This window comes from Podarcis liolepis (assembly GCF_965112155.1).
Source record: "Podarcis liolepis genome assembly, chromosome: 14".
NCBI lineage: Eukaryota > Metazoa > Chordata > Lepidosauria > Squamata > Lacertidae > Podarcis > Podarcis liolepis.
Genome location: NC_139569.1, coordinates 5,598,135 through 5,611,781, shown reverse-complemented (window position 1 = coordinate 5,611,781; position 13,647 = coordinate 5,598,135). Strand labels below are relative to the sequence as shown.

The window sequence follows — 13,647 nt, the reverse complement described above, 5'->3', positions numbered from 1 at the left end:
TCGGGTGGCAGGATGGAGCCCGGGGATCCCCGCGAAGGCGGAGCGGCGGAGGCGGAGGCTGCCCCCCAGGTAGGGCTGCGTCGGGGTTTTTTTATTTTTGCAATGCTGCATCTGCGCCGGAGGGGACGCATCGGACCGCGGGGAGACCCCTTGGCGTGCGTGCAAGGCAATGCATGCGTGCAGGCGTTGCATGGAGTGCAGTGCAATGCAATGGCAACGCGGCGCCCTGCATGCATGCATGCAACTTCCACCGGCGCTCCGGACTTGGCAGGTGAGGGGGGTCCCCAGTGGGCGGCAGAGAGAGCCGTTAGGGCGAAGGGGAGCTGGAGGGGAGCAGCGCTGCTCCCCGAGCCGAGCCCGGGGGGAAACTTCGGCGTCGTTGCGCCGGGTGTTGGAAGCGGAGGCTGGCGGGGGCCCCTCACCTGCAAAACCTGGTCGCCTCTCATATATTTCGTGCATTGCATTCATCGCCCGCTTTCTCCTCCAAGGAGCTCCCGGGGGCGCGCGTGGTTCTCCCCGTGTTATCCTCGCAACAACAGCCCTGCGAGGTGGGTCAGGCAAGTGGCCCAAGGGAGCACCCAGGGATTGCCCTGGCCAGGTGGGGTGATTTGAACCCTGCTCTCTGCCCGGTCTTCGTCCTCATTTAGCCCCCACATGTGCATGACTGTGCATGACTGAGGTTTTCCCCCCTCGTCTTGGCTATGGTGTGAGTCTGTGCTGTTAATTAATGGGGTTCTGCCTTTGGAGAAGATGAGCCAGCCCTCAAGGAGGTGATTATGTAATTTGCTAGCAATTCATGTCCCTCCCGGCGTGACGCTGCGCGCTGACGTCACGGGGCTGTAATGGTGGTGTGCCTCGAGATTTTTTTCATGAAACAAGTGTGCCTTTGCCCAAAAAAGGTTGGGAAACACTGGAGACCCTTTCCCCACTGGATTCTCTTTTCACATCTGATCATCTACCAAGGAGCCAAATAATAGTATAGCACATTTTGGGGGTGTCACAGTGTTCTGAAAACGTGACTTACATGGACTTGCGGTTGGGCCCAACCCCTACCCTGAGTGAGCAGTGGGTGCTCTTTCATAACCCACCACACTTGATGCTCCCCTGTCATTGAGCATTGCAGGAGAAGATGTGTTGCGGTGAGCATAATGCTCGTTCAGGAAATCAGTTCACCATTATTGATCTCACTGAGGTATGCCTAACAAGCTTCTGAGGAACCCCAGGGTTCTCTAGAATACACTAAGCGCCAATACTTAAGTGTTGAGTTTTAGGAGCATAATTCTTGCTTTGAGTGTGCAAGGACCTGGGCTTCAAATTTGGAGACACCTGTGCAAAACAGGCGAATGAGGGTTACAAGCTTTTTGAAAAAGCAGAACATGTGCTTTGAATGCAAAAGGTCCCCGATTAATGGCATCTCCCATTAAAAGGACCTCTAGTAGCAGATGATGGGAAACACCTATGCTGGAGGTCCTGGAGGGCCACTTTCAGTTGGAGTAGACCAGTCTTCCCTAATCTGGCTCCCTCCAGATATTTTGATCCACCTGCTCCAGCCAATATGCTGGATGATGGGACCTGTAGTCCAAAATAATTAAAGTGCACCTGCTTTGCAAAGGCTGGTGTGAATACCAGTGGGCTTGACGAATCAATGGCCTGACCTGGTCTAAGGCAGCTTCATATATTCAGGTGGATTACACTGCCATTATCCCTGTCCATTGATAGGTCTCTTCCATAGATCTTTGCCAATCTGTGTTGTCCAAAGGACAGACATGCCTCTCCCTCTGCATTTGTTTCCCTTGTAACCAAAGACTATCTGCAGCATCTGCTTCCCAGACCACGGAAGACTCTCTGATCCCCATCCAGCCTTCTTTCAGAGAGCAGTGGCTTGGCAGAAGCCTCTCTCAGCCTCCTGCTTTGCTCCTGCTGGTTCTGATCACTAGGGAAACAGGAACCTGGCCAGCTGGGTGAATTCTCCCTGCTATGTAAACACTGTGACTCACCTGTTTCCCTTTTTTTCCTCCTTCCCACCACCACCAGCAGTTCAAGGCAAATCTTTGCATATGCTCACCGTCTGTATGATTCTGATAATTGCCAATGTCCCCCCTTGCTATGTTGTTGTGGGTAATGGGCTGACCGTGTATGAGTGAGGATTGATGGAGCAGGAGAAAAAAATTGTGAAGGATAGAGTGGAAGCATCTCCCTGCAAGCAACGCTCCATGCTTAGTGTTTACTGGCCCCTGTGATTCCTTTTGTTGGACTTTGGTTAATGTGTTCATTTAAAGAAAAATACTGAAGTTTGGGATATTTTATAAAAAGTAAAATAAAAAACCTTATGGATAACTATCTTATGTTTCCATAGAATCATAGAAATGTAGATAAAAGAAAGAATAATGACTAAATTGTGATCTTTTGTCTACACGGAAGTAAGTCGCATTGGCTTCAGTGGGATTTACTTCCAGGTAAGTGTGTAAAAGATTGCAACCTAAGCAGAATATTAGTTAAACACGGTGGGTCTATTTGTTTCAGTTGAGGACTTAGGTTTGAAGATGGCAAGAGAACAATACTTTTTTGTGGGATGGGGGAGGCAGGTATAGTTCTGCATTTAAGGACAATGTGGAGCTTGATGGCAAAGAGCCATTGTGGTGTAGTGGTTAGAGTGCTGGACTATGACTTGGGAGACCAGGGTTCAATCCCCCACTTGACCATGAAGATCTCTGGGTAACTTTGGGCCAATCACTCTCTCTCAGACTAACCTACCTCACAGGGTTGTTGTGAGGATAAAAATGGAAGAGGGGAAGAAGTGCTTGTGCCACCTTGAGCTCTTTGGAGAAAATGTGGGATATAAATGTAATAATAAATGAAAATAAATACATAAATAACTAAATATATACTGCAATACAGAAATATATTTGTATTAACGAAGTAAGGTTTCCTCCCTTGGAGATTCAGTGGGAGGAAAAAAATGAAATCAGGGTAAGAAGAAATGCTTAGCATTTGTCAGCTCATACTGACCAAGGCAGCGAACCACCATCATCTGTCAAACGCCATTCATCCAATCTCTGTATGTGGCGCCAGATTATGAATGGTCTATCACCCTCAACATGTAACATTTTTTTACCCAGGCAATCCAAAATCTGAACCCAGAGAAGCTGAATTTGTCAACCTTACAACAGTGAGGGAAGTTTATGCTCCTTACCTAGTTGAGCATGCTGTACTCTTGCCACAGGAGAGTGATATTTGGCACTGCTGGGCAACCTGATTTAGCTTCCTGAAAATGGCAGTGATGTGGTCACTGTTGTAGGGTGGGAAATTTCCCCGTGTGTTATTTTCAGGCGGGGGCAGAGAATCCATTTTAGCAAATGGATGTCAATTGTAAATATAATTATTAGCCGAACTTTGTAGCTTGAAAGCTTTAAGTTACAAGGGATAAGGTGGTCTCCGAAGTAACAGGGTTTCTGAGCTGTATAGGGAGTTCTATCTTAGTAGGAACACCTTCAATTTAGCCCACTACAGTGGTGCCCCGCAAGACGAATGCCTCGCAAGACGAAAAACCCGCTAGACGAAAGGGTTTTCCGTTTTTCGATGCGCTTCGCAAGACGAATTTCCCTATGGGCTTGCTTCGCAAGACGAAAACATCTTGCGAGTCTTGCGATTTTTTTCGCTTCTCCCCCCCCCCTTTTCTAAGCCGCTAATAGCCTTTTAGCCGCTAAGCCTTTAATAGCCGCTAAACCGCTAATAGCGCTAATCCGCTAAGCCGCTAATAGGGTTGCTTTGCAAGACGAAAAAACTGCTAGACGAAGAGACTCGTGGAACGGATTATTTTCGTCTTGCGAGGCACCACTGTAGTCAGATTGGCGGCCAGGATGTGTCTGCATCCTGGCAGCTTCGCTGTGGGGTGCCACAAGGTGCTATTTTAACATCTGTGTGAAGCCATTTGGCGTAATCATCAGGACATTTCTCTGTTACCTCTGAGTCAGGAGAGGCTGTGCAGAAGCTGTACCAGTCCTTGGATTTATGAGGACCAATAGGCTGAATAGGGACTCTGTTGGTGAATGCTTGCCACTTTTGAAAATTGAGGAGTTTACCTGTTCTAATTGATGTTGTAACTGTTATGCCATTTAATGGGCTTGTTCATTATACATTTTAATTATGCATTTTTAATGTTGTCGATGAAATTTTATACTGTGCATTTTGATTATGGGTTGCTATATTTTTATAATGTGTCTTTTTTTTTGCTGTTGGCTTTTACTTGTGATTTTGCTGTTGGCTTTTACTTGTTTGCAAACTGCCTTGATTTTTCTTCTCAAAATGAAAGATGGTATATACATTATTTTGATAATAATAATTTAATAAATTTCTCTGGCTGCTTCCTGGAGTCATTTTTTTTTAAAAAAAAGTTAGCCACCCTAGGCAGGATCTTGGGAACCTGTTTTAAGTATGGATTGATAGAACGGGGGAGCATTTTCCTGTATAAGCCTAAGGAACACCAGAAGCTGAGACGAGCCAATGTGGCGTAATGGTTAGAATGTTGAACTACTACCTGGGAGAGCAGGGTTTGAATCCCCTCTAAGCCATGAAGCTCACCGGGTGACCTTGGGCCAGTCACCATCTTTTTACCCTAACCTACTTCACAGGGTTGTTGTGAGGATGAAATGGGGAGGAGGAGAATCGTGTGCACCACCTTGAGATCCTTGGAATATAAAGGTGGTATATAAATGTAATAAACACAATAAAATAAATAAATGAAGGCAGCCTGAAGGAGTTTTTTCATCCTTACTCACAGGCAAGGGAATGTACCTTGGCAATCTTGAGTGAGTTACCCGTGCAGGCTGAGGCAATAATTGCACTGGAGAAGAGAACAGTTGGCGTTCGTGGCTCCAGCAGCCTCATTCAGACCACACATGCAGGTTGACTTGTTGATAAAAAGCTGGCTTCCGCTAAGAGAGAGAACTGGATGGCCAAAATGATTTATTGGTGCTTATAAGCAGCACCAGCTTTTCATGTGCTGGAATGAGCCTCTGAAGCACCACGGCACATTTTAATTTTTCCAGCCTCCTTCCTGCCCAGCTGCCCTGGAATTATCCAGCATTATCTCATTTATTTACTATATTTCTTATCCCGCTTTTTTAGATAATTGCTGTCTTCCAAAATGGCTAGACTAAAAGAGCAGGAGGCACCAAGGAAAGGGACTGGAGGGAGAGGAGCTTTTCAAGGTGAGCTCTTGGAGAGCACTTACACCTACCTGGGGCCAGGTTGTTCTCCCAGGTTGGTGGTGTTTCCTGAATAGCAATGGGTGGCTCTTAGTCCCTCAGCCAGTGGAGGGGACCAGACTCCAGAGTGGCCCTTGCTTGCTTCTGCGCTCCCTGGGGCATCCAGCAGCTGGAACGGCATGTCTACTCAGGCAGGGTGGGGCCAGGTTGGTCTCCCCATTGCCTTAATATTCTTCCTGGGAGGAAGCTTCCCAGTGGCCCTGTGTTCCCTGGCCTGATAGCAGAAGTCGGAGTTGTGCTTATCTTCTGCTCTCCAGTCCCAAAGCACCAGAAGCATTTCTGCAATACTGCTTGCCTGCAGCTTAAAAAATAATAAATTACCCACTGCAGGTAACTATTTCAGTATGTTTTGCTTTTTCTGGTGTGCTTATAGTGACCATTCTATTTTCCTCAAACATGTCTGTCAATATGGTGGCCAGGAGCAGGTCCCTGGTTGTTGAGAGTAGCAGAGAGAAGTGCACAGCTCTCTCTCTCTCTCTCTCTCTCTCTCTCTCTCTCTTTTTACATCCCTGATGACGGCTTTTGATCAGGTTGAGGGGCAAGACAGTGGGGTTAGGGGAAGTATCCTGGATGTTTCCAGGCTTGCAATGCTGTATTTGTTTGACCATTTACTTTTGACAGCAGTTATAAAGCTCATGGCATGCTGTCACATTTGGTTGACTCCTCTTGGTTTTCATGGCCAATCATGACTATAATGACTTGCAATAGTTACACTTGCTAAGTAGAAATTCGTAGCATTGAGCATGGATGTGGGAGAGCCGGGTTCAAATTTCCACACAGCCATTAAGTGTCCTGAATCGTCTGTGATAAGTTGCTGTCTCTTGGCTTAGCTTCGTAGAGGATGTTATGAGCAATGTAGAATAATGTCACATATTAAGGACTATCAGAATTAATAACAGTTTACTGTTGTGCTCTTGGTGGTCAGTGATGATCATTTGATGTTTCTATAGTGGGTACTAATGGGCGGAAGCCAGTGTTTGGGGGCTACAGCTAGTCAGGATTTTCCATAGTGTGGATGACAGTGTGGGGAAATGAAAATGAGCAATTTGGAGAGATTTAGTATAATGCAATTGGGAGAGATAGGTCTGAGATTCCCATCTCCCCCAGAAGTTAATAAAATTAGATAGATAGATAGATAGATAGATAGATAGATAGAAGTTTTTCTCCCGTTCTCATAACAGTAGAAATCATAGACATCCAGTGAAGCTGAATGTTGGAAGATCTGGGAGAGTTTTAAGTCTTTCAGCCAGCACATTGTTAAAACTATAAAACTCACTCCTGCAGGAGACGGTGAGGGCCACCAACTTAGATGGCTTCAAAATTCGTGGAGAAGGCTATCAATGGCTGCTCTCCATGGTGACTCTGTTCTGCCTCCACAGTCAGAGGCAGCAGTGCTTTGCAATACCAGTTGCTGGAAACTGCAGGAGGGGAGACAGCTCTTGTGGTTGTGGTTCTGCTGAGGGTTTCCCAAAGGCATCGTTTGGCCACTGTGAGATGCTGGACTAGGTAGGCCATTGGCCTGATTCATCAGGCTCTTCTTAGGTTCTTATTTCCGCCCTGTAGAGATGCAACCAAAGTGCTGCACATCCCTGCTGCTGCCTCATGCAATAAATCCATCCATGCACACATACATACCAAATGTGAGATTCTGGTGCAGCAGCAAAAGCAGGAGACATAAAGATGCAGCAGGTGACCTGAAGGCGGGAGGAAGTCAAAGGGCGTTCTCAACAATAGCAGCTGGTTGGGTGGGCAGATGGAAGAGCAGCAACTCTCAGCCTTTGGACTTTCCCAGTCCTGCACCTTCCTCCCATCTCTGAGCATGCTTCGGGTTAGCCTTCCCATCAGCTGGCAGAAGGGAGGGGAGAAGTGCTTTGAATATTTCCAGGTCCAGGATCAAAAGCCTTTTTGTGTCTGCTAGTGGGATGTGGCCTTCTCTCCCTCCCTCCCTCCCTTTCTCTCACTTTTTTTTCTGCTTCCCCTTTCTGGTAGAGCCCTGCCAAGTACAGGAAGACTCCAGTGTATGCCTCTCCTTATAGGGGTTGGGGTGGGGAGGCAGGGAGGAGGAGGAGGAAGTGTTTCTGGTTCTGTGGGAATGTGAGCTTTCTCCCACTCTGTAAACAGCTGGTGACTCATTGCATAGCTATGGCACCAAAGGGATGCATGGCCTAAGGCATGCTGTGTGTGTGTATGTGTACATACACAGGGAAGGGAACTGAGCTTGTTTTGTTCCCGCCACATCCCTGCTCTGCTTCCTTGACTTTCTCACCGAAAACCTTTGGCGGGAGGAGAAAGAGAGACCCTGCGGAGTTCCTGCCTTCATGCCTCTCCTGCCTGCACAACCTGCCTTCCACACGGGAGGTGCCCGGGGCAGCGGCAAGGAGGCTTCCATGGTGCACGGCAAAGTCCAAACATGAGGGCGGGAGAGGAGAGCTGCACAGAAATGAGCAAGGGCTTGGGAAGGGCTCTGCAAATCCAAGGTAACGCTGCTGGGCTCCTCTCCAGCTCTCTGCAAAGCTCTCTACCGCCTCGCCCCACCTTTTCTCATTTCCCGTTATGTGGCTTGCCTGTGATTTTCGCTCCTCTGGCTTTTAACCGCTCTCAGCTGCCCTCCAAAGCCTCCTGCTTTTCTCTCCGGGAGATCCTGAGGCCTAGAACCCCTTTGCAGCCTCCCTGTGTGTGGGATCCTCCGAGTCTCTTGCCCTTCAGTACCCGCTTTTGTTAGGCAGTCCTTGCCTTTGCCCCCTGCTTCTCATTCCAAGAAGAAATGAATTCTAGGTACCTTGGCAGCCCTGGCTCACATCAAGCTTAGGACACTGCTACTGCACTCGGTGCTTGAGTTATATTGATGCTGCTGTAGAAATAACAGTTCCCTCCACTTCCTAAAATATATCCCACAATTCCTCAGCCTGTTGAGTCCTTCACTTTCCTTGCATCTTCTTCATTCTGTCCTCATCTGCCTCCCACACCTTGGCTACCTTAGTAATGGATCTGTATCATCGCCTACTAGTTTCGTCAGTCCTGTTCGTCTTTCCAGTTCCTACAGGGATTGGCAAATACGGTCACATTCAATGTATCAGCACAGAGTTGACCAGCGACGCGGAAGAGCCTCTGTAAGCACCTACAGACTTTCAGAGTTTTAAAATATTTGGGCTACATTCTCACACTGCTACCCAGGATTACTGGGAGCTGTGCTTTGTTTCTAACAGGTGTCCAGACTCTCAAATGATGCCTCCCTGTTTTAACTGCAAGGTGTGGTTGCTTAGCAGTGAGGGGAAGGCACTCTGTATCTACTCAGAGGTACTTTCCTTTATTGTATTACACCAGCGACTTCCAAACTTTTCCCTGTATGGACTACTTGGAAATTGCTGAGGGTTTTGGTGGACCACTTAATGATTTTTCTGCCTGCTGTAGTAATTGTAATGCACTGTGCTAGATGACATGTGATTTTAAGCTGCATTTTTGCAGACATGCAGTGAATCAGCTGAATAAAGCTTACGGATCACTGGTAGTCAGTGGACCATTTTGGGAACTTCTGTATCACACTATTCCACGTCTGTTTCTTTAAAGAAGCATGGCCGTAGTTCAGTGGGAGTTTTTGGAGGAGAGAGGCTAGGCCATCGCTGAGCACCTGCTTTGCATGTTCAGTTCCTGGCATCTCCAGGCAGGGCTGGCAGAGACCCCCACCTGAAACCCTGGAGAGCTGCTGCCAGTCAGGGCCAAGAGTGCAGAGCTAGACGGACACAGTGATCTGACTTGGTGCAAATCCTCTATGTCCCCAAGAAGTGCAGGGCCCCTGAAAGGGAATGTTTTCATTTCCACAGCAGCAATCCCTTCTCTCGTTTTCAATTTTGCGCGCATGTCACGTGAAGCTGAACTGTGTTGATCACCACAAGTGAAAGGAGAAGCATTTGTGGCTGAGCCAGACCGCCCCCCCACCCCGCCCCTGCTCAAATTCCTCCATTCAGCCTGCTGGACTTCCCCCTTTCACTTTCTCTAGGGGGGCGGGAAAGAGTGTCCTGAAACGAATTGAGTTTGTTGACTCTCCCTTTGTCCTCCCAGCGTCTTTGCACAGAGATGACCCCAAGTCATGATTTGCTTTTGGGCTTCTCTTGTTTCCATGGTTACCGTCTCGGGGTTGGCTACTTTCCCAAGGTCACCATGGCAACTATCGGAAGGGAATCATGCTTGGGATGCTTTGGCTGAGTATCGTTTTTTTTAAAAAAATGAATGATTAGAACGTGTGACACGATGTAGAGGTGGATGGAGACAAGTTTTCCTTCTCCGGAAGGGAGCTTGTAGGGGAGAAGGGAGAACCCGGTCCAGACTGTCTCCTAAGGTTCCTTACGCCCGGTGCTGCAGCTTCTGAAAGCCGCCTGTGCTTGCTAGGCGCGACAGCCCTGAGCGCCCAGACCCTCCGCTCCCCCGGCCCAGGCTGGCAGGGGAGAAGGAAGCTGCTGTGATGTCACAGCTGCATTGCCCTCTCTCCCTTCTCCTACAGGCGCTCCAACTGTGTCATCCATCTGTGCTGCGCGATGCAGGTGGAGGCTCTGCCGCCGAGGTCTAGACAGGCAGACTGCCTCTCCTGCGCTGATTGAAGGGGTGTAGTTTGCAAAGTGTACCTGAGGTGAGAGTGAAGGGCAGCCGCCGTCCTCAGGGCGAGTGGGGAGGAGGCGTCGCTGCTGTGTGCCACATTTCCACACAGCGGGGAAGATCAGAAGGGCACCCCCTCCCTCAGCCTTAGGGCGAGAGAACCCCACAAAGTGAGGAGAACGTTGCATTTTTCTCTTTCTCTTTTGCAACCTGTTCCACCATCCTTGTCTTGTCGTCTTGTGATTTTTTTCCTGTGTGGTTTGTTTGTCTGCCTTGAGATTTGGGAGGCTTACAGGTGGTGGTGGGCAGAGGTTTGTTCACTTTTCTACTTGCACTGTTGAAATCTTTAGCAGGGTGGGGACTAAGGCCAGAGGTTATCATCCCTTAGCTCTTAGGTGACCTTCGTGTGGGGTGGTGGGGTGTCTTAAGTAAAAGTTTGTGTGTGTGTGTTGTTTTTTTAATTGGGGGAAAAAACATATTCCCTGTTTCTGCTATCTGCTAACCCTGATTCTGTGATTGTAATAAATTTGTGCAGATTTCCAAGATACTATTGCATGGTTTTTCAAAAACTGTACAGAGAAAATAGCAATCGGCTAGAGCTGTTGAGATTGGGGAAGAAAAGGTTAGCTTTACTGAACAAACGGAGCCCAGACAAACAGATAAGGAACTGTTCCAAATTTAGAAACCCCTTCACTTAAACCGTGGGGGGGGGGGGGAGAGAGAGAATCAGATTGGCATCATGAAATGCTGGAATCCAGGATAAGCAAATTGGTAAAAATTGGGTCTAAAGTCTTTGTAGGCCTGTGGACACAGTGGTGTGGGAGACGGAAGGTAGGGATGGAGGAGCTCTTCCCTACCTCAATAACTTGGTAATTACATGAAAATCCTGGACAGAAATGATGTCTAACTCGGGCTGCTTTCTCATCTTCTCCCATCTTGCCACTCTGATTTCTTTCTGAGTGTGGATTAAGCCGCTGTTGTGTTCGGTCCTATTGGGTGTTCTGGTTTGTTATTCCACAATCCTTCCCTAGCCTAATAGCCAAAAACATCACCCCAGATTTTGTTTGGGTTTCATGCCTTCAGGCACAAAGCACCTTAGTGGCAGAGCGCGTCTTTTTCAGGCAGGAAGAGGAACTGAGATCTAACCCTGGCACTGTACCTAAAATGATTTGTGGTTTCAAGACTAGAAAAGGTGGGAGCATTGGAGAGCTGCTGCCCATTAGGACAGACAACACTGGGCTATGTGGACCAGTGGCCCTGAGTCTGTATAAAGTGGTTTTCTAATAGGGAAGGGTCATAGCTCAGCGATGAAGCGCTTGCGAAAGGTCCCAGGTCCAGTCCCCAGCATCTCCAGATAAGGCAAGGAATGTCTCCTGTCTGAAACTCTGGACAGCTGCTGCCTGTCAGTGTAGACAATACTGAGCTAGACAGAAGGTAGCTTCCTATGTTCCTATATATGTACAATCTGAGATATTGATACTTTCTTTGTCTAGTGAATGCTGGCAACTAGCTCTGTGTTGGGCTCTCATGCCTAACATGAACACACAGAGAATGCCTATTCAACAAGGAAGGTCCAGTGTTACATACCCAGGGGTCTGTATGCAAGTTCTTAGACACACATACAGAGTGAGTCTTTTAAAAGAGGCCCCATGGAACATGTGTACTCTGTATCCACGGGGCCTCTATTAAAGGACTCACCCTGTATAATCAGTGCTGCTTCTTTCTTTAAATGAGCTCTGGTTGCATGCCTGTGATGTCTGATAGGATCATTGAGAATGGGGAATCCCTGTCTTTGCCTGTAATAACATAGGCGAGACTGAAATCATAGACCTGTCTATCTAATTTATTTAAATAATTTGTATCCTGCTCTTCAATTGAGGAAAAGTTCCCCAGCGTGACTTACAGATTGCAGACCTGAGGGCAGGGATTGGTTTTAATATTTTAGTTTATTTTTTAGTAATCTAAAAAGACACTTCACATAAGGAAAATGGATTGGGAGGGAGGAGGAAATCAGGGACAACTTGAGAGGTAGAAGTTCTAGTAGCTCCACTCAATGCCCCAACTAGCAGAAATGGCTACTGATGGCCAGGGTAGGGCATGATGTTGCTTCAGTTCTCCCTCCCCACATCCTGCGTCTTATATTGTAAAAAGGCTAGTTTTGTTAATTTATTCTCTTTAAGGCAGCAGTTTTCATTTCACGTTGGGGTTGTGGGGCAACAGAGGGAGGAAGTACAGAGTTCCAGGAGTGGTACAGAAGAAAGAGCTACCCCAGCCCCAAACTGATTGTCCCCTAACAGAAGGCAGTGCAGATCAATGAGACTAAGTTTGTGTTTGCTATGGAATGACGCAAGACTACAGAGGGTTTTAAACTTACAAGCGGGGGGGGGGGGGCATCAGGCAGAGATTGAGCCTGTGCCATCCCCTTCCCCACTCATTCTGGTGTTGAAAAAAGTGACAGGGAAGCCAGCCATACCGATAAGCCACAACAGATCAGGAGGTGCTTTCTGGCCTTTAAAGATCTCCTGAATGAAACTGAACAACTAGGGGATTCTGTTTTCACTGCTGATTGTGTACCACCCCCCTTTGCCTAGCACTTCTCTTGATACAGCAGGATCTGAGCCTGACACATCTACAATGCTCATCCACCCCAGCCCGAATTGGGAAGCCCAGGAAGAGCACAGCATTCTCCTAATGATGTTTCCCCACAAGTGGTTCTAGGATGAGGTCTCGAATAAGGTCTCCTTGAATTGATGCCTTTTCTAATACCACTGTTGGATAATTGGCCCCGGTCTTTTGGTGGCACCCATCCATCCACACATACCTTAGGAGCCTGTATATCCGTATGCTCTCTTGTGGGCTCAGTGGTTGGCGAGCTGGCTTACGTGGTTCCGGAAATGAGCAGAAAGACAAGGGAAAGAGTTCAAAAAGTAATGGAGGAGCATTGCCTTAAATAGATTTGACATATAAAAGATATGTGACGTTCTCTGAATCGAAATGCAGCATATGAATGTGGTGGGGGAAATGTCCCATTTAAAATGTCTTTTCTGGGTCTGTTTCCTTTCTCTAAACCTGTTGCCCCCCTCTCTCTCCCCCCCCCTTTTCTCTTCCCATCTAGTTGCAGTTTCTGAGCAGTTCTGTCCAGGTGACCGTACCCAGGTTATGACGACTAATCCAAAACCAAACAAAACATTAAAGGTAAGTAAAGTGGCATAAAATGGGGAAGTGGAACTTGCAACCCTGCAGGTGTTGCTGGACTCTAGCTATCATCAGCCCCAGCCAGGATGGCAAATGGTCAGGGATGCTGGGAGTTGTAGTCCAGCAACATCCGGAGGACCACAGGCTCTCCCCCCCACCCCATTCTGATATAAAGCATAGATGGCTTTTTAAGGAAAACTGAGACATGTTCCTGGAACCTCCATGGCCAGAGGCAATATACCTCTGTGTGCCAGATGCTGCAGGTGCCCATACCTTGCTTGTGAACTCCCAGAGCAGCCTTCCCTAACTTAGTGCCATCCTTGCATTCCAGGTTGCAACTCCCATCCGGGTTGCAACACACCATTGTCTGTGCTTGTTGGAGGAACTGTAATCCAAAACATCTGGAGAGCACTAGGTTGGGGAAGGCTGTTTCAGAGGCATCTGGCTAGCATTTGTTAAACAGAATGCGGGACACAAGGCTTTTATTTTTAAAAAAAAATTGTGTGTGTGCTCTGTATGAAAATCGTTTTCATGGTGGCAGATCTCCTAAATCACAAGCGGGGAACCTGTAGACCTCTAGGTATTGTTGGACTGC

At 47.7% G+C, this 13,647-nt stretch overlaps 1 protein-coding gene across 6 annotated transcripts in view; it reads left to right on the top strand.

Annotated features, from left to right (window-relative positions):
* MAFK (MAF bZIP transcription factor K) overlaps positions 1–13,647 on the top strand; it is a 32,551-nt gene that overhangs the window by 9,768 nt on the left and 9,136 nt on the right. For 2 of the 6 annotated variants that reach the window (XM_083474839.1, XM_083474842.1), the window contains exon 2: positions 12,973–13,052. In XM_083474839.1, coding sequence (XP_083330965.1) covers positions 13,017–13,052 — 36 coding nt within the window. In that variant the 5' untranslated portion in view covers positions 12,973–13,016. Of the gene's footprint in view, positions 1–5,159; positions 5,211–7,380; positions 7,745–9,480; positions 9,892–9,931; positions 10,028–12,972; positions 13,053–13,647 lie in introns of those variants that run through there. The other 4 variants (XM_083474838.1, XM_083474837.1, XM_083474840.1 and 1 more) reach the window with 4 other exon arrangements.